Below are 21,192 nucleotides of genomic sequence, written 5' to 3' on the forward strand. Positions count from 1 at the left end.
ACCTTCTTTGATAGCAGCACCACAGAAGAATAAGGGAGCTGTTTTATTCTCAACCTGAAGGCAAATCATTAACAGTATTAATCGTAAGAAACCTGAGGCTGTGTGGGTGTACAAGATTTTAATCAGGGACTCTCAGCTTTAAATGATTAATTCAGCAGGGAATTCTCCCAGTGCTCCCGGTTAGCCGATCCAGGCCTGTCCTGAACCTCTTGAAGTAAGATCAAGGAGTTCATCAAAGACTAAAAAATCCCTAAGATATAATGTAAAGTTGAATTACAACGTTCATCCATTCACTCTCAGACATTAAATCCTTTCAGGTTTGTTAAATAGGATCTTATTTATTTAAGTGATCCAGCACTACCTTGTGTCATTACAGGCTAATAGCAAACCAATAGAATTAGTGTTTTGTGACTTGACACCATGTGGTTATTGTAATATTGAGTTCTTTTTTCATTATAGCTGCATTAAGTAAGTAAGTAAAGTTTATTTGTATGGAACCTTTTACAGATAAAAATCGCAAAGTGCTTCACAATAAAATGTAATACAACAAATTCAAATACAAGAACGTTTAAATACAAATAGAAAAGATAACAAACAACCATAAAAAACCCTTAACTAACTAAAAGCCTGCTTGAATAGCAGTCTTCAATTGCTTTTTAAAAAATTTGACAGAATTCACAAACCGTAGAGAGGGAGGCCAGACATTCCACAGCCTAGGAGCCACTGCTTGGAATGACTGATCCCCTCTGGTTTTAAACCAATAATACATAGCCTCTGACCTAATGACCTCAGACTACGGGTGGGGGTACGAAGCTGTATCATGTCAGAGATGTAGGGAGGAACTTGACCGTGCAAGGCTCTAAAAGTAAGGACCAAAAGTAAAACATCACTGATAAAATGTTCTGAACTCTGCCAGAGAAAGGAAAATGAATGGCTTTCACTTGTTTGCCCATCATATCCCTGCGTTTTTTTTACCACGGACATCACATCACCCACCCCTGTGTTGTGTGAAAGTACTGGTAGTTTTACCCACTATTGCCCAAGTTTCACTTTCCTCTCAGTGTGAAAAATCCAGTTCATATCAACAGAAATAACCTTGATGGGGGGTTTGAAGGGGTATTTCAGCAATTTAGCAATGGACTTCCATAAGGTTGTGGGACTTACAACACAGTTTCAAAGAAAGAAGGAAAGAAAGTGATGCAGCAGAGGTGGAGAAGTCTCGACTTTAAGAGGGCATGTTATGGATGAGATTCAAAAGACACTGGATCCTGCATTTCCCAAAATGCAACTCAATAATATATTTCATTAGACCCTCCCTGTCTGGTTATTTAAAAAAAAAATGTAAGTCTCAAACCCAAGCTGAAATAGATGATGACACCATGGTGGTTATTTTATTAGACTTCTCTTTGGATCAGAACACATCAAACAGTCAGTCAGTGATGAATCAGTGATGTTCCCCAAAGAGGACTCAGTTGTAACATTTCAAATCTTCCCAGATATTTATAAAGGTCACAAAAATGCTTTTTATTTATTTACTTATTTTGTGTACTTATTTTGTGAGTGATTTGGGGTCAGTATCCTATTTGTTAGATTCAGCCAGATTCCACCCACGGAATTGGCAACAGTTAGCTTCATTTCTTTTAATTAAAACAGCATTCATAAAAAATACCTTTTCCATCAGAAAGTAGCAGTTAATGTGTGATATGTGACAGTTAGTATTCAGCTTGGCAGGTGAGCTTTGAGCTAGTACAATGTGTAGCCTACTCTGCAATATCTGCAGAATATTTTGCAGGTGCTGTTGGCCGTGAAGCAGCAGACGCAGGTGCAGACCTCCAGTTACCTAAACTGAAGGTAATGAGAAAACACAATATGCTATCGACACCTCTGACACAGGCAAACCATAGTATATAGCCTGTAAACAGTAATCAGACCGATAGAGTTTGATATTGCCACATGACACATCGAAAATATAGTATAAGAAGATATAATATTAAGAATTATTTGGAAGAAAAACAACACTTCTTTCTTTGAAATAATAAAACAAGTGCTTCGTCTTGCCTTTGAGTGCAAATAAAACGGACTCAAAAGCATTTAGTGCGTGTGCCTCTGTCTCAGCACTCTCGAGTAAGAACCGTCTGCTTTACAGTCACTGGTATGAACTTATTGAACCCATCTGCTCGCGGTGGGAAAAAAATATGCCAGGCTTGCAGCATCCCGCGGACGTCATGGCAACCTGTGGGGAGGCAGAAGGGGCGGCGCTGACTCTGTGCGCGTCTGTGCATAGTGTGAGCTGTCTGATGTTGTGTTGTAGTCTGTACCAGTGTCTGAACAGGACGATCAGAGGGGAGCAGTGCGGCGGCATCAGAGGCGGGCGGGAGGCTGGTAGGATATGTTGCGTCTAAGCTGTCCATTAAGGCTGATCAGAGCCGGAGCACCGATGCAGTGACAGTCTACAAGAAGACACGGGCACACACACTTACACACACAGTGAGGGACAGGGAAGGAGAGTAAACACACGAATGCGCACGAGAAATGATCCGTTCCTAGACTATGGCACCGTCGGGCTCGCGTAGTATCAAGAAGGGCTGTCAGAGAGTTTTGTACTGGATCCCGGTCCTATTCATCGCCCTCATAGTGGCGTGGTCATACTACGCCTATGTGTTGCAGCTTTGCATAGGTAAGAAACCAGCTGTCTGGGTAGCGTGAGGAGGCGTGTGTGTGTGTGTGTGTGTGTGTGTGGTTGTGTGTGTGAGAGAGAGTGTGAGTGTGATAGGGAAATGCCTCTGACTGGTGTGTGTTTGTTTGGTGATAGGGTGGGGGAGACATTTGTATTTCAGCAGTTTGTGGTCCAGGCGGGCTGTGCAGAGGACTGGCTTGTTGTTTATGCAGTGTGTGTGTGTGTGTGTGTGTGTGTGTGTGTGTGTGTGTGTGTGTGTGTGTGTGTGTGTGTGTGTGTGTGCGTGTGTGTGTGTGTGTGTGTGTGTGTGTGTGTGGACAGTGTCAGTCACATGGCAACCACAGTTGAAGCAGGAATTGTCAGCATATTGTTACAATGAAGTGGCAATCATGTGTTTTTGCATGGAAAATGGTTTTGTTGTGAAGTAGTATAGCTCTACATTTTCACAAGGTGTACAGAGTAGGATTAGACGATTAGGTTTATTATTTAATTCCACCACTACTCTATCAGCACTATCTTAAAGACTTACTGTAATAGCTTCAGGCTCATGTAAGCTTGTTTCATTTGGCTCTCTGAATCCTCCACCACAACATCACCACCACCAGCATTATCTTTTGAAAAGAAGTCTGTAGCCTAATGGTTTTTGAGTCAGGCCCCTCCAGCTGCTAAACGCTGGATGGTGCGTTTACAGACAGCGAGACTTCTCAGTGAACGTTGAACACAAAGTTGACCTGGATAGTGAGTAATGGTGTCTCAGAGGAGTCTCAGCAGCCAGCTACTCATGTGCTCCATTTGGCAGCTTGTCAGACCACTAGGAAAGCAGATCTCCTCTGTCAGAAAAGGGGGGATGAAATTGAGACGGTTTAATGACACCAAACAGAGGAAAACACAGGGAGGGAGGGGTTGTTTCTAAGTCAGATTTTCTCCAAATGTAGCCAGACATTTATCCAGCTGTAACTGAAAGGGTACACCTTTATGTTCGTCTTTACACCTGATCAGTAAGACTTAGGGAGTCATAGTGCCATGTCACTGGATTCACCAGCAGGGGAGGAGCCAGAGGGATGGCCAGGGGTGGCACGGGCCCCCCCCCTGAAATCTGTTTGGCTTCCTTTGGTGCCTCCCTACCAGAGTCCGAAAGTGATAGGTAATTGGCTTCTTAGTACCATGGATGGATTATGGGCTTGACAAAGAGATGAAAAACAACCACATAAGGACGCAAAACAACCACAAAGGGACTCAAAACGACCATAAAGAGATAAAACAACGATCACAAAAAGTTGAAAAGTCACCACAAAGGGACACAAAAAGACCACAGTGAGATGAAAAAAGGCCGCAAAGGACACAAAGCGACCACAAAGGGACGCAAAAAGACCATAAAGGGAGGCAAAATGACAAGAAAAAAACAAAACAGTGGAATGCAAAAAGAAGACCACAAAGAAATGCAAAATGACCTCAAAGAGACGTAAAAAGACCACATAAGGACGCAAAATGACCAAAAAGAGATGCATAAGAGACCACAAAAGGGTGCAAAATGACCACAAAGAGACCAAAAAACGACCACAAAGGGATGCAACGTGACCATGACCGGACACAAACATCCACAAAGAAGACCACAATGAGAGGAAAAACAACCAAAAAGAGACACGAAAAGACTACGTAGAGAGAAACAAAAACCCACAGGAGCGTTTTCCGTTCTCATATCTAAATCCCAGAACGTATCACGGTTGTAAACACGTCGGTAATGTTGTGCAACTGTTGCAGTTTGGTTAGGTTAAGGCGCAGAAACTTGTTGGTTTGGTTTAGGCACCAAAACTACTTAGTTACGTTTAAAGTGCTCATATTAGGCTTTTTGGCTTCTTCCCTTTCCTTTATTGTGTTATCTTTTTTGTGCATATTATAGGTTTACAAAGTGAAAAAGCCCAAAGTCTTTCACTTTGTAACACACGTTATAATGCTCGCGTAGCTGAACAACAGCATCAAAACCGTCTCAACAGAAAACACTGTTCACCAACTGCTCCAAACAGCTCTACTGTAGTCCAGCCTTTACTTCAGAGACAAACGTGGTCACTTTGGAACACATGTTATAATGCTCACCTAGCTGCTAGCGTGGTACGCCCTCATACTCTGCTTCTGACTGGCTAGTAGTCCTTACCTAGGTACTGTCAGGGCACGCCCTCAAACTCTGCTTCTGACTGGCTAGTAGTCCTTACCTAGGTACTGTCAGGGCACACCCTCATACTCTGCTTCTGACTGGCTAGTAGTCCTTACCTAGGTACTGTCAGGGCACGCCCTCAAACTCTGCTTCTGACTGGCTAGTAGTCCTTACCTAGGTACTGTCAGGGTACACCCTCATACTCTGCTTCTGACTGGCTAGTAGTCCTTACCTAGGTACTGTCAGGGCACGCCCTCATACTCTGCTTCTGACTGGCTAGTAGTCCTTACCTAGGTACTGTCAGGGCACGCCCTCAAACTCTGCTTCTGACTGGCTAGTAGTCCTTACCTAGGTACTGTCAGGGCACGCCCTCATACTCTACTTCTGACTGGCTAGTAGTCCTTACCTAGCTACTGTCAGGGCACGCCCTCATACTCTGCTTCTGACTGGCTAGTAGTCCTTACCTAGGTACTGTCAGGGCACGCCCTCAAACTCTGCTTCTGACTGGCTAGTAGTCCTTACCTAGCTACTGCGCATGTGCGACTCCCAACAAAGATGGAAGAGAAGTGTGATGTCTCCCTCTGTAGCTAAAACAGAGAGCTCAACACACAGGGTGAAAAGAGGAGCTGCAGCAATGTGCAGTACAACAAAAATATGGTGTTTTTTGAAAATTAAACCATGTAAACCTATTCTGATATAACTTCTAAATACAACTATGAACCTGAAAATGAGCATAATATGAGCACTTTAATAAAAGATTGTGGTTTGGGTTAAAATTGTGGACATTTGTTGTGCTACTTCCTGTTACGCATGTTACGCAGCACGTGACGCAGCACATGACATAGCACCTAACGTAGTACAGTACGTGACATAGTTTAATTTGTTCCGTAAGGGTAAAAGAAAAACTTTCTTCTTCTTAAGTCATAATTGCAGCTTGAACAATTTACTTATGTGGGTGTTTTTCAGGAAAGGAAAGTCTTGCGGGATGTCAAAATGCTTTTTTGCTTTCTCAGTCAAAAAAACTTGAAAATTTAAATTGAAAATGCTACATTTTACTTTGTAACCATTTTTTTTTCAGATTCAGTTTCAGATTTGGGTGCAGATTATTCCACTGTACTGCAGAACTGTACACAAATGTGTTTTAGCCCATTAGGCTATTGAATCAAAACCTTTATTTATTGCAATGAATAAACAATGTAGATAATAATGTACAGTGCATTATTATTATTATATATTAGTAATGCACCGTTTATTATTTCGAAGAACCAATGTGTCCCCCTTCTTTCAAAACGGTGCCCCAGTCTGAGCCCCCCCCATTCCCGCCCCTGTCCACCGGAGAGGGCAGCCAGCGCCTGTCCCTGGATGAACCTCTTCTAGAGTTACAGGACGCCATGTGTCTGTTATGAGATATTGAGACATCCTTCGTTACTGCAGGTAAACAGAAAACAAAATCACTGTTTCATCAGGCTTTTTTAAACCATCTTGTTTTGCATCCAGTAGAACAAGAGCGACATTGTGATGCATTCGAATCAGATGGGACTGACAGATGAAAACAGCAGCAGCAGCAGCAGGGCAGGACAGCGGTCGCTCGGGGGCCAGCATGTGCTCTGCAGACAGACACAGAGAGAATTGTGTGAAAGTATAGTCAGCTGATACCTCTTGTTCGGCAGCTGAGTTAATCCCATTGTCTGGTTTACATAATTCACCCTAAGCAATCTGTGGTTGACCCACTTTTTTTTTTTTAAAGCAGTGGACGTCGTCTTTTAAACAGTCTGTCCTTTTTCAAAGATTGTTAAAAATTTGGAATCAGGTGCTCTTTGGCTTCTTAAAGTCCACAGAATGTAGGACATTTACCATTTTGTAGCAAGAATGCAAAAAGGAAAAGAAAAAGACTGTACGGCAGTGACCATATTGCTTTCTTAGACACATTCATTTACATCCCTGCACATACTCTTAATCACACATTCACTTATGCTTCACTGTCAGACTCTGGGGCTTTTAATGCTGGCAAGGCAGCATGCGCACGATCTTTGGCTGCATGCCTCGAATCAGCTCTTTGGCTCACCTTTCCTCAGTTCCTGCTTTGTACATGTGTGTGTGTGTGTGTGTGTGTGTGTGTGTGTGTGTGTGTGTGTGTGTGTGTTGTTTCACAGGCTGTATGCTCAGCCAATCATTGCTTAGATATTGGGACACATATAAACAGTGTCAGCTAATATCTTCCAACTTGCCCACTTTTATGAGTCCAGATCTTTAGGTGTGTGTTTGTGAAACTGTGCAGGATGCTCCTTGTTGTTGTTTTCGAGAGAAATAATGAGTCGAGCTACAGTATATGACTGGGAGTGTGCTTTATATTGATTTTCTGATTGGTGTGGTATTAAGGGTTTACGGAGTCAGCATTTTGTCAGTTTTGCTGATTTGAATTCACACACTGACTGTCAGTCATACATCTATCATGTAAGCGAGAAATGTTTCCCCATGTCGACTTACACAATATGGTAGCGTCACTAGCGTGTGTTTTGCCTTCTTTAATCAACACAGACCTGACTGTGTCTTTTTAATTTTTCAGAGTCTATCGAGGACACAGGAGAAAAGGGTAAGTGTTTTGTAATGCTGTTTAACATAAAGATGAATCACAAGTGTCTTCAGCTGTTCTGCATCTGTTACTGTATATGTTGAGTTGAGTTTAAGCAAGAGGAGGTTTAGCAGCCTTCAGTCTGGCAGAGGCAGCCCACATCAAAACACTATAATCAGCCTGTATTAGCTGGAAGTGCGTCACAAGATTTATTTTTTTCATAACCTCAGTTAAATGTTTAAACGCAGGCGTTTATTCAGTGTGTTGTAAATTATTTTTTAGGAATAACCCCTTGAGATGTACCATCTTGCTTTCAAGGGGATCCTCAACGACAATAATACAATATACTGTAAGCACAATTAGACAAAAGATTTAATGAAAAACAAAAATAATGACAAGATAATTAAACAAAACCAATTGTGACAAAAAAACAAAAAAAACAATACATAGCAAATCATAAGACATAAAAAAATCAGGAGATCATACTCCCAGCAGATGAAAATAGAGCAATCATTCATAGATTATATAAAAGTATTAATGTCACTGATAGCATTAAGTAATAACGTGATAAAACATAATTATAGAGATGTTATTTTGGACATGTACAACTGATCTTATAAGTGGAAAAATGATATGGATTGAATATTTACAATTATTCCAATAAGAGGAAGCTTTGAACATAAAGGCTTTGTACTCTGTGAGAGTAATTGAAATGTATACATTTAAAAATAACCTGCAGCCTTCGTGTGATGGGAGAGGTTTCATATATTGTACAATGATGGGTTATGAAAGGGCAGCCAAGACCAAATCTGCATAGTCTATAACAGTAAATAAAAAGCAGTTTCTGGATCGGTAAAGAACACCAATACCTAGGTTAATTTTCTTCACAATATAATTTATATCGCATTTAAAAGAAAATTTAGTGTCAAGCCTTAGGCCCGGTCATTTCATGTGCTGAACTCTTTGAAGTGCCATACCATCAAGACAATAATCAGTAACACATGGATAAGCTTTATATTTGGATTTACTTTTTAAGCAAGTATCAAACTATAAATTTTGTTTTATGCATAGTAATTTATTAGTGGCAAGCTAGTGTTGTAGGGTACTCAAATCAGACTGCAAAGTTGATTCAATCTGTAATAAATTTTTTAGATCTGTATAATATGGTATCATCCGCATAAAGCTGAACATAATATTCAGAACAAATTGAGGGAAGGTCATTAATGAAAATGTAAAAAAAAGAAGTGGACCAAGAGTTAAGCCTTGAGGCACGCCTCGTTATTGTACTGATGTTTCAGATTTGCTTCCTTGTCCTTGATAACACATTACAAAATGTTGTACAAATCAGCACCAAGAATTACACCAACTCAGAGTCTCATATACTCTTTAAATGTATTTACTACATAAATATTTGTCCCACCACACAATTAAATTTTTTTATTACATTCTGAATCATTCAGTCATTCTCATCTGTGGCCGGGTTGGCTCAGTGGGTAGAGCAGGTGCACATATACTAAGAGGTTTATGCCTCGATGCAGAGGTCCTGTCTTCGAATCCGACCTGTGACGATTTCCTGCATGTCTTCCCCCTCTTTCTCACATAGCTGTCCTATCAAATAAAGGTAGAAATGCCCAAATGCTGCATTTGATTCTATTTCTTTATTTCTTACACTTTTTACATTGACCAAGTGTGCATAAAATAGTGAAAGATAATGATTGAATACTGATTTTTATATACAAATTTGAATCTGTTTTATAAAATAATAATAGTATAGTATTATATTCCAGTATTGTATTCCAAGGAAAAAGAAATTACATTGAATCACACCAATATAACTAATATTCAATGAAGCTGCAAACTGTCAGTAAATGGTTAAATGCACACCACTCATTATAGATGATGATGACTTGTTTATGTTTTTCTGCTTCCAGTTATATACTTGCTTGTGTACCATGTCATCTTCATCATGTTTGTGTGGGCTTACTGGCAAACCATCTTCACCAGGCCCATGAACCCCCTGAAGGAGGTGAGTCTGTCTGCGACACAGCGTTATTGTCGCCTGGGATGATGAGGCAGGGTGGGATGTGCAGATGTAGGTTACAGCCTCCCTGTGGGATTGAACGCTGCATTTAGACTAATATAACTTTCCAGTGGAAGTGCTTGGAGCACTTGGCTCTGATCCTGACCACAGCACTTCAACTCTGCAGGGTGAAGACACACATGCATACATCTTGAGAGGACACTGCCCTTGCATTTTAATTTTAACTGAGGCGAAGCACACATGTAGCCAATAGTCACCTCATATGAAAGCTTTTCTTTATGAGATATGATCGCTGGATCACTCAAGGTTTTGAGATTGTAATAAAAGTCATTTCATGTGTGCTGAGTTGTTTGTTAGCATCAGAGTTATTTGTTTCCAGTGTTCAATCATAAATTGCCTGAGTTGCTGAAAGTAATATTGCAGCTCTGTACTGCGTTGCTCCCATTTGCCTGCTGGGGCAGAAAGAACCAAAACAAATGGACGATACAGAAATGTACTGCCTACTGAGCTGCAGCTTCACAGTGACGGACATCACTGCATTACTGATTAGCTTATGTGACAAATAATTTGACTCTGTTTTGACAAAAATAAGGATACGATATATTAGAAGTAAACAGCATTGCTCGCAGATTAAACTTTTGCGAAATCGTAGGTGTTGTTTGACTTTCCCTCTGGGTTCTGCCCCACATAGTTTCACCTGTCCTACTCTGACAAAGAGCTGCTGGAGCGTGAAGATCGGGGGGAGTCTCAGCAGGAGATCCTGAGGAGGATAGCCAAGGATCTGCCCATCTACACCCGCACCAACTCAGGAGGTACAGTACAGCACACACTGTCGCTGATGCAGAACAACAGGAGCAGTCTAAAGACTGACATGCAGCTCTCAGAGCTCGTTTCACCCCCTTCACCTTGTAAGTCCGTGGTCAAGTGTTAGAGGTGCTGCTGCTGACGGCTGTGTGATTGAATTGGCTGTGTCTCCTCAGCAATCCGTTTCTGTGACCGCTGCCAGCTGCTGAAGCCTGATCGATGTCACCATTGTTCAGTCTGTGATAAGTATGGCTCTCTGCTCATGCACCTATAGAGAACAGACCACACCATATATTACATTCTGGCAGTCAGAGTAAGATTCAATTATTCTGACGTCTGACCCTGCTGTGTTACAGATGCATCCTGAAGATGGATCACCACTGCCCATGGTATGTAGTGACAATAGGATTTTAACTAAATATCAGTGACACTGTACTAATTTACCACTGCACTCACATGGTGTTGTTATATCATCGTTATTATATAATTTATTTTTCATTAAAGGCCCCACAGTATTCAGGCTTCATGGTTTCATTGTTTTTCTTTAGCACCACACTGCCCAGTCACATTCCAGTTTACAGGGCTCGTAAACACACATCACATGGGAGCACAAAGGGCTTGTTTACTGGGCAGATGTTGATACTGTACCCTCTCATCCTGCCATATGACACATTTTGGCAGCAGAGGGAGACAAAACAAATTTGATTCCAGTTGGTGTAATTTTTGCTAAACATGATCGGGTTGTCTGCTCTCTTTGCAATAATGTACGAGAGAAATTCATGAAAGAAACTGAATATAAAAAGTAATAATGCAAAGTGCCATTGGCTTATAAAGCAATAGGTTCTTGGAGTTGCTTTTGTGTACAAATATTTTATTATTAATAAAATAAAAATAGTACAAATATTTATGAAACAAATCTTCACAAATACCTGGTGTGAACATGTCCTTAGCATTCTGAGACAAAATTGGTTAATTCATATGAAAAGGTTTGTTTCATATGAATTAGAGGACCTGGCATTCTGTTTTCTTAAAAAGTTCTGCAAACTGTTTTTCAGTCTGAAACAGCTGGAAAATGGGTCATTTAAAAATAAAGCTTAGAATATTTGTGTGCACATCCACAAACCCACCAACCCATCCCCAATATTTACTGTTCTGCTGCACAATTGTTTTAAAAGGTGCTGCACTCAAAATACTGAGAAAAAACTGGGCTGAAATTGCCTCCACATGGCTCTCTCAGACCGCTACCAAACTCAACTACGGACGCTTTGACACGGCCCTCTAGGTCTGATACGACGCACAATGCACTCACATGCACTCACATGCACTCACATGCACTCACATGCACTCACATGCACTCACATGCACTCACATGCACGTGCGGTCCATCGTCTATCAAAACAAAGAACAGAGAAACTCAGATTACAACACTAGCAGAGGGACTGTGACTTCTTACTCTGCTCAGGATGCCATTACTGCATTATATCTTTACATAGCAAATATTTGTCTACTACTATATTAATGTTCTGAATATCAACCTTTAAATAATCCTGTATTTTTGCATTTAGAAAATATTTGAACGTGTACTAATGAGAACATCCTTTCATCCTTGTTGCAGGGTGAACAACTGTGTGGGATTCTCCAACTACAAGTTTTTCATGCTGTTCTTGGCATATTCGCTACTCTACTGCCTTTTTATAACTGCTACAGATCTTCAGTACTTCATTAAGTTTTGGACGGTAAATATAGTTTCCACACCACAATATGAATCATTGATTATATTATGTATTTTTTTGGGTGTTGAGCAGTGCCTGAATTGGATTAAAAAAAAGTGCCAGTACCATAATTTAGCAGTTGCATGACATGATCATTGCATGTGTCTTGGATATATTTTGGTTCATACATATGTCTTTTAGGGGTGACACCGAATAGTCGACTATTATACAGTTCGATCTAAGGAGCCGGATTTGACTGCTAATCTCACAGCGTAATTGTCACAGTGTCTGAAAATGTGCTTATAAAAAAAGGATAATTCTATTCGGGCTACATGGGGATGCTGGGAGTCAGATTTTACATATAATTGCTTGGTTATCCCCAATAAATTGTGGTATAAATATTAGCTGTAGAATGTATGCACACTCTGTGATATCATATGAAAGCCTATTAATAATACTGTTAATTAAAAGTCCACGACAAAAATCAAGTGAAGTCAATTCAGGCACTGGTGTTGGGTTTGCACAAAATATCAATCATCTGAAATCATGCATTCTGTGTTGAATATGTGATATTTGATTTTTTTTTTCACAAGGCTGGAGGTAGAGCACATTTTCGTCTGAGAGAATATCTGGTATGAACCAACCAACTAGTTAGTCGCGTTGAGATAGAAACAACTTAATGAGCTCCCCTAGAACACTTGAGTAGAAATTTCCCAGATCCTACTCAGTCGTAGTGTCTCGCTCTGTTTTTGTGCAGTTGTGTTGATTGTTTCGTTGTGGTTTCCCCCTCAGAACAGCCTCCCAGACACTCAGGCCAAGTTCCACATCCTGTTCCTCTTCTTCTCGGCCTCCATGTTCTCAGTCAGCCTGGCTTCGCTTTTCATCTATCACTGCTGGCTCGTCTGCAAGAACAGATCCACCCTGGGTAGGTGGTGATCTTCATGCCTACATGTATGTGTGTTCTGTTTGTGGATGCAGTAGTTACTGTATACAGCCTGTGTTGGACAGCAGCTCGCTCAACCCTGTGTATCTGCTCTCAGTCTGTTTACAGTGTCGTCTTCGCACTAATGAAGAGTGTTTCACTGCACTTTTCCCACCATCAGTCCTCATCAGCGCAGCGATTTGGGCCGTTATCAGACGGAGCAGTTTCTCATTATGTGTGCACAGTGGTACACTTTGTCTGTGAATTAAGGAGTGTGGATTATCCAGAGGAGTATGTTACAGTGTAATGCAAAGACATAAGGCTCAGGGCAGTAAGCAGCTTAGTAACAGACACTGCTCACACATGGTGGCACAGTCTCAGATCTGCTTTTCCTGAACAACAAAGACACTTTCATTCAGAGTTGTTCCATTGATGCAGCCTTACAGCAAGAGCCGTTCATGTGTTGTCTGAATGAGCTCCTGCTAATAGTCTGAAGAATAGATTACATAGGCTGAGATATCCATCTTCATGTCTGACTGACTGACGTCTTCTCCATGTGTGTTATCTCAGAGGCTGTGCGTTCTCCAGTGTTTCGCCACGGCATCGATAAGAACGGTTTCAGTCTGGGCTGCAGTAAGAACTTCCGCCAGGTCTTTGGGGATGAACTTAAATACTGGCCGATTCCTGTTTTCTCCGGGTAAGGTTATTATTATGGGAAATTGTCAAAGACAACCTGAAGAAGATCCTCTAAAAATGTCTATCGAATGCCATTTATATTTATAAAGAAAAGAAAAGAAACATAAGACTCGAGGAGGGCAAACTAAAGAAACAATCCAATGAAGCAAGTCTAGTGTTAATTATTTATAACTTTCTCTGGCAGGTTGTTCAACAGTTTAGGAGCCCTGATGACCTGTAATTTTAAGTCTAGACTAAAGGACAAGCAAGTCAAAGACTTCAGGCTCTGTCTGAAGAATCACAAGTCAGTGCAACTGCAGTGTGGCTACGACTAACAATGAGATCAGTAAAGTCAAATCCAAAAATAACCTGTTGAGAGGTCATATGGTGTCTCAGACATTGATCGACTGTACATAAGCACATTATGTTGATATGTAATGCATTAAAGGGGACATATCACGAAAAAAAAACTTTTCAGTGCTTATGCACATACATTTAGGTATATGGAGTGTCTACCAACCCACAAAGTGTACATTTTTTTATGGGCTGCCTGGATTAGAAAACATGGTGATGATTCAACAAGCCATTCAGATTTGGCTCCTCATATATCACATGCAGACTTATTAGAATATACCGCCCCCCCCCAGCCATATTTCTTCTCACAAGCCAATCAGATCAGACTGGGCTCTTAACCAGACAGGCGCTAAAACAGCGAGTTTTAGACAGAGGGTGAACACAGGTATTTCCAGGCAGACAGTATGATAAAAATAATGTATTTTTTGAACATCAAAGCATGTAAACATGTTCTAGTAGAAACCCAAAATACAAGTATGAACCTTTAATATTTATGGACGCCGATTCAGTCCAGGTGTAGTTTAACACAGCATCTGTATACAGTACATTCAGATTTCAAAATGGTGTCTATTGATCTTTTGTTTATAAAATCACTATTATGACATGCACAGTTTTTTAGGTTATGTATCATGTTTTGTTAAAATCTACTACTGAGGCGTTTCAAGCCTAAATTGCATCTATAACTATATACGGTTGTGATATTAATTATAAAAGTCCTGCCAATCAGCATCAATATGCACAGCTACGCACAATGAAACACGTTTGCTTTAGAAAGGGCTTCTGCAGTTCAAACAGTCTCACTCAAGATGTCAGAGAAGTGTTAAATGAATAAAGTCACTCTTAAAGTGCTCATATTATGCTCATTTTCAGGTTCATAATTGTATTTAGAGGTTATATCAGAATAGGTTTACATGGTTTAATTTTTAAAAAACAATTTCTCTTTTCACCCTGTGTGTTGAGCTATATGTTTTAGCTAAAGAGTGAGACATCTCACTTCTGTTCCATCTTTGTTGTGAGTCACACATGCTCAGTACCTAGGTAAGGACTACTAGCCAGTCAGGAGCAGAGTATAAGTGCGTGCCCTGACAGTACCTAGGACTACTAGCCAGTCAGAAGCAGAGTATAAGTGCGTGCCCTGACAGTACCTAGGACTACTAGCCAGTCAGAAGCAGAGTATAAGTGCGTGCCCTGACAGTACCTAGGACTACTAGCCAGTCAGAAGCAGAGTATGAGGGCGTGCCCTGACAATACCTAGGTAAGGACTACTAGCCAGTCAGAAGCAGAGTTTGAGGGTGTGCCATGCTAGCAGCTAGGTAAGGACTACTAGCCAGTCAGAAGCAGAGTTTGAGGGCGTGCCCTGACAGTACCTAGGTAAGGACTACTAGCCAGTCAGAAGCAGAGTTTGAGGGCGTGCCCTGACAGTACCTAGGTAAGGACTACTAGCCAGTCAGAAGCAGAGTATGAGGGCGTGCCCTGACAGTACCTAGGTAAGGACTACTAGCCAGTCAGAAGCAGAGTTTGAGGGCGTGCCCTGACAGTACCTAGGTAAGGACTACTAGCCAGTCAGAAGCAGAGTATGAGGGTGTGCCATGCTAGCAGCTAGGTGAGCACTATAACGTGTGTTCCAAAGTGACCACGTTGGTCTCTGAAGTAAAGGCTGGACTACAATAGAGCTGATTGGAGCAGTTGGTGAACAGTGTTTTCTGTTGGAGATGGTAAGTCCCTTTGGGGGGGACTTTGGGCTTTTTCACTTTGTAAACCTATAACGTACAAAAAAGATATCTAACACTATAAAGGAAAAGGAAAAAGCCAAAAAGCATGATATGAGCACTTTCAGCTTGGGCATTATAGAGCACTGTCACTCAGTTTGAAACAAAATGGTTCAAAAGAGGGAAATGTCTCAAAGGGGACAAGAGAGCATTAGCTTCAGTAAACAACATCTCCGCAGTGAATTCATGCACAAGCTTCAGCTTTGCAAAAATGAGTAATTCATGCTGACAGAATGAATACTATTATGAATATACCTAGAGCTTTTTGGCAATCTCAGTCAAATTATTAAAACATAAACCCCGTTTTCTTTTCTACATTTTTTATTATGTATAAACAATACATTGTTGATGTGATGAACACATTTCAGATCCAGAACTGCATACTGAAGCCCATTTTGTTCCATTATTTTTAACAACTGGTTACTATTCTATAAACCAAACCACTGTAATAACTCAAAGCCATGGAACATTTCTTTGTGGAAATAGTGACATTAAAGTGAGACTATGTAACGTTATAAAGACGGAATAACACAATCCTGCTCTTACAGGGGACAAGCACACTTGGAGCTTATGGTGGCTAATCATAGATATCGCTGTATTTGTGACATTTTCAGTTCACTGACTTTAGACCTCTCCTCTACTTATGCTACTATGTTTTAGCATTGACCAGTATTCCATAATTGCCACTGATAGCCACAATAGCTGCAGTTTATCAAAAGGTACATATCTTAAACATAATCTACACTTTTATTAGCCATCCTTTCCACAAACTTACAATAAAACACCCAACATATAATTCCATTGATGTTTATATAACCTACTGTATTAAACAGATGTATTATCTGATAGTTTTTTTTAAACATCTTTCTACTGCGGCTTTCTAGTTTAGGCGACGGTTGTTCGTTCCCAACCTGTCTGGTGAATCTGGACCCAGAGCAGCCCTCATCCCCCAGGGGCTCCAACCCTGCCAGCAAGGGGTGAGTCAAGTGTCTCAAGGAAACAAAATGTCCTTTTCCACGGCCTAAGGTGCCAACACAAAAATACACACATACACAAAAACAAAATGCAACATAGACACAGAAATACACAAATAAAGCGTAAAACAGTAACATTCACTCCCAGTGTGGGGCGTTCTGGCAATCAACAATATGGTCAGTGCAACAGTAATTGTGAATATATGACAATATTAATATAAATTTAAATAATGCTGTACAACTGAATTATAAAACCATGAGAATGTTGATAGTATAAAAATGCCTAATTATTTAGTGTAACAGGATAAATAGTGCGATGGAACAAAGAGCAGGCATGAGCCATGTAACCGTTGTGAATAAATGAAAATATAGATATAAATATGAATACTGCTCTAGATAATATAAATAATGGCTAACTAGCCACCTCAGTGGTAATTATGCATATAATAAATAGGAGGCACTGAGGTGATGATTGGCCAGTATAAAGTGTGGATGCAGGCCAGGGTAGTCATACAATGGAGCAGAGGGTGTAGTTCATGTGAAATCTTCTGCCAGTGGGGCAAACAGTGTGTGTGAGGGGGGGGGGGGGGTGTCCTTCACAATGGAGGAGGCCCTGCATGCACAGCGCCTCTGAAAGATATCCTGGATGGAGGGGAGAGAACGCACACATCCATTAAAAAAAAAAAAAAAGCACAGGAACAAAATAACTGCCCAACTGCAAGTGAGCCCGTGGCGGTTTATTAACCCGGTAGGTTTGATGATGCAGGACAGTCCCATCACAGCTGTTACGGCCTGGCAGTTTGGAATGAGTCATTCAGATAGAGATATATCAATTCGGGATCATACATGATCATATGATGATAGGACTATTTTATTCAGAAATAATCCTCAGTGGGTTGATTCCTGGCTTCATCCCTGTTTATGTGTATTTGTGCATTTCCAGTGCAGCAGAGGGGCGCCAGTTCCCCTCCAAGCCGCTGAGGGAGTCTCAGAGTCGACTGCTCACCAGCACCCCCTCCTGGACAGAGAGTGACAGTGCGACAGACAAAGACAGGAAGGGTAGGATCATATATATATATAAACATCCAGTATGCTGCAGTCCTGGGGGGTGAAAATGCCTTGTTGATGCTAGAGGTCAGAGGAGAATGGGCTGACTGATTCAAGCTGATAGAAGATCAACTTTGACTCAAATAACCACTCGTTACAACCGAGGTATGCAGCAAAACATTTGTGAAGCCACAACACGCACAACCTTGAGGTGGATGGGCTACACCAGCAGAAGACCCCACCGGGTACCACTCATCTCCACTAAAAATAGGAAAATGAGGCTACAATTTGCACGAGTTCACCAAAATTGGACAGTCGAAGACTGTAAAAATGTTGCCTGGTTTGATGAGTCTCGATTTCTGTTGAGACATTCAGATGGTAGAGTCAGAATTTGGCGTAAACAGAATGAGAACATGGATCTGTCATGCCTTGTTACCACTGGGCAGGCTGGTGCTGATGGTGGTGGGGGTGTAATGGTGTGGGGGATCCATTTTGCCTTCAGAACTGCCTTCATTCTTTGTGTCATTGATTCAACAAGGTGCTGAAGCATTCTTTAGAAATGTTGGCCCATATTGATAGGATAGGGTCAAACACAGTATTAGTATGGTGTTCCTAATAATCCTTTAGGTGAGTGTATATATATATATATATAACACATGTTATATTTATTTTACGTACATGTTGGCACTGGAAAAGGAGTTGCTTTTAATCTCATTGTACATGTGTATAGTGTATATTCTAAATTGTCTAAATCAGTCCAATTCCAGGAAAGTCATGTTATTGAGTCAACCCAGGTTGAGCATCGCTGCGGAGTAGCTATAATAATAATTATTATTATTATTATGTGTTTGTTCAGGTGCCAGTAACCCAGGGATGACCATAGAAAATGAGGCATAACCTGAGTTAGAGAAAGAGGTGACACCTTCAACCCAGAAAAGTGAGTTTACAGTCACACAGACACTATCCACGTATTAGTGCGATATATATTCATCATCTACGTTACTATGTGTTTCATCCAACAGGTCTATGCCGCCCCCTCCTCGGTGTTGTGCCTATAGGAACGTGACGTGGCGGTGACATCATCAACATTTGTTGTTTTCTACACTTCAGCCTGCTTCTGAGAGGTTTACATGACTGACTATCACCTACAAAGTAGAGACAAATTAATTATCATCAGAATTACTCTTACTGCTATCGGCAACAATTTCTGCTGCTATCTGAAACTATTTGGGCTTCAGAACAACTTAAAATAGCATTCCAACCTTCACATTTTCTTTTGTTTGTATATGAATAAGAAGAGAGCAGTAATGGGAGAGATGTTTTTGCACTTTGTAAACGAGGAAATCAATCTGAGCTGCTTTTGTATGTTACAGTTCATGTTGCCTAACAGAAACTCTCAGAATTATCTACAAGTTTGTTTTATGGTATTTATGTAGCTTAGCACATAGGTAGACGCTGTTATAAGTTTGCACTTGAAATATAAAGTATTAGGTGTTAATGTGATGTGATATTCCTTTAGCCATTTTGTTCCTTCAGTGAAGGCTTTTTTTTGGGGGAGTGTTGAAAGTTGATTTGATGCATGCTCTCATCTCAGGATGTCAACACAAACACACCTTGATGTAGTGAATTGTATCACAACAATTTTACCTTTGCTTGACAAAAAAAAAGTGTAGTCATTAGTAATTATATTTGAATAAGGGCTCTTCTGACTCGTTATAGCATGAGTGACGATGTTGCCGTCATACTAAAAAACCTGAAAGCTGGTGCTGCTCCGTGCTGCGTGTCCCCCCTGCCAAATATCTACAGAGACTGGCAGCCTACGGTACACGTCAAACTGCCGGCCAAAAGCTTCCGGACTGTCTCTGTGTAACGCTGCAGATCTGTTCGCCATCAAAAAGCAGATCCTGTTGAGTTGTTTTTCTAACTCACAACATGTTGTGGATCTACTGCAGAGCAAAAAAAAAAAAAACAGAGATTCCAGCTCCAGCTGCTTTGTACAGTATATTTAATACATAAATAAATGAGTTGGTAGAATGTCTGCTCGGTTAAAAAAAAAAAGCTTCATTGTGACAGTCTGTGTCAATCTATATTTTTCTATTCTTCGGTCTGTATGACTCGAGACAATATGGATGTGTGAGGCAATGTACTGTACAGTTGAAATGCCTTATAAGAATAAAATAAGCTCATCTTCAGCCTCATTTCAAGTCTTTTGTTGCGCATTGAGAGGAATTCTGAGCCACTTAAAGGGACGTATACGGACAAGAGCATATTATGGTGGAAAAGTTTCAAGCCTTTATTTACAAAATGATCTAAAAACAATCCTCTTGTATATTGCATATTCTTCTTTTACTCCGTTACAGTGAAAGATGTGCTGCAGAAAGAAAGAAAAGTGTTTCAGTTATCAGTCTTTGACACTCAGGAAGGTTATTAAGTCTTGAACCTACACTTCAACACACACCTATGGAAGTCCAGGATACAACTAGAACACAGCATTTATTCAAACATTTTAGTACATGCGGCTCTTCTACGCAGCATGAATGAACTAGAAAGCAATACAAAAAAAACGTCATTCAAAAGGGCCAGAACTACAAGTGGAATAAACTCCACAGGGAACAAAAAGGTGCACGTTAAAAGTCAACGTTTTTCCATTGAGTAAAAGTTTTGTCTATTACAACACTAAAACTCTACAAAAAAGTTACACTTAACATAGTAGTTCAGGGTAACCTCAGCATGTCTTACAGCAGGCGAGTGTTTTTATAGTATTTTTTTTTAAGGTCTGGTGAATTTGGTTGAAATAATTGCAAGACCATGTGGAGAGGTAATGCATCTGTGTTCTTATGTGCTCGTGTCGATGAGCGCGTCTACATGCACAAAGAATCCATATTCCTCCAACAAAAAGCATTTGTATGCATCTAGTGCATACTGTATATCATTATCACGAATCCACACAGGAAAACTAATAGTAAGGAGGAAAATGTGTTCACCTAGTATACCATCTTCATACTGAACAAGCAGAATACACCAGTTTGCTTTACAGTGGGATTATTAGATCATATTCAGGTCATTATAAACAATAACACACACACACACACATATATATATATATATATATATATATATATATATATATATATATATATATATATATATATATATATATATATACACACACACACACATATATATAAAAAAAAACTTCAATGAAACAGTCATGTGCATGTAAACGCACTGACTGACGGCTCCCTTTCTCATTATCATACAGGAGATCCAATGACAGAGGGCGAGCATACCGACATGTGGTGTCTTTGAGTGTTGACTGGAGCTCAACATCAGATAACCAGCACAGGAAATAAAAGTTGAAATAAAAGCTAAGTATGCAGCTAGTATTAAGGCTGAGCGTGGTGAGAGCGGTTGTTGTGATAGTAAAGGTTTATATAATCACAATGTAAAACAGGAACGTAGAGAAGGCAACAAAGAGGAGAGAAGACACCGG

The 21,192-nt window shown here is 40.5% G+C and overlaps 1 protein-coding gene across 3 annotated transcripts; it reads left to right on the forward strand.

Annotated features, from left to right (window-relative positions):
* Positions 1 to 2,328: 2,328 nt before the first annotated feature.
* On the forward strand, positions 2,329 to 19,249 carry zdhhc2 (zDHHC palmitoyltransferase 2). Of its 3 annotated transcripts, XM_028589581.1 has the most exons (14): positions 2,589 to 2,677; positions 6,131 to 6,263; positions 7,396 to 7,422; positions 9,333 to 9,427; positions 10,134 to 10,254; positions 10,423 to 10,492; positions 10,603 to 10,635; positions 11,862 to 11,982; positions 12,751 to 12,883; positions 13,451 to 13,577; positions 16,563 to 16,655; positions 17,596 to 17,711; positions 18,556 to 18,636; positions 18,722 to 19,249. In XM_028589581.1, exons 4-13 carry the CDS (start codon positions 9,368 to 9,370, stop codon positions 18,594 to 18,596), a joined length of 915 nt encoding a protein of 304 aa, XP_028445382.1. In that variant the 5' UTR covers positions 2,589 to 2,677; positions 6,131 to 6,263; positions 7,396 to 7,422; positions 9,333 to 9,367; the 3' UTR covers positions 18,597 to 18,636; positions 18,722 to 19,249. The 3 variants fall into 3 exon arrangements, with proteins under 3 accessions (XP_028445381.1, XP_028445383.1, XP_028445382.1); XM_028589580.1 differs by lacking the exon at positions 6,131 to 6,263 and having other exon boundaries at positions 2,329 to 2,677; XM_028589582.1 differs by lacking the exons at positions 2,589 to 2,677; positions 6,131 to 6,263 and adding an exon at positions 2,331 to 2,382.
* The last annotated feature ends 1,943 nt before the right edge of the window (positions 19,250 to 21,192 follow it).

Source organism: Perca flavescens, chromosome 10, assembly GCF_004354835.1.
Source record: "Perca flavescens isolate YP-PL-M2 chromosome 10, PFLA_1.0, whole genome shotgun sequence".
In the NCBI taxonomy this organism is placed as follows: Eukaryota; Metazoa; Chordata; class Actinopteri; order Perciformes; family Percidae; genus Perca; species Perca flavescens.

Excerpts from the sequence above, each read along its gene's own strand:
- zdhhc2 (XM_028589580.1), top strand. The coding sequence starts at position 2,551 with ATGGCACCGTCGGGCTCGCGTAGTATCAAGAAGGGCTGTCAGAGAGTT. Across the intron at positions 10,636-11,861 it reads ATGGATCACCACTGCCCATG|GGTGAACAACTGTGTGGGAT; the intron begins GTATGTAGTGAC and ends TCCTTGTTGCAG. Across the intron at positions 12,884-13,450 it reads CAAGAACAGATCCACCCTGG|AGGCTGTGCGTTCTCCAGTG; the intron begins GTAGGTGGTGAT and ends GTGTTATCTCAG.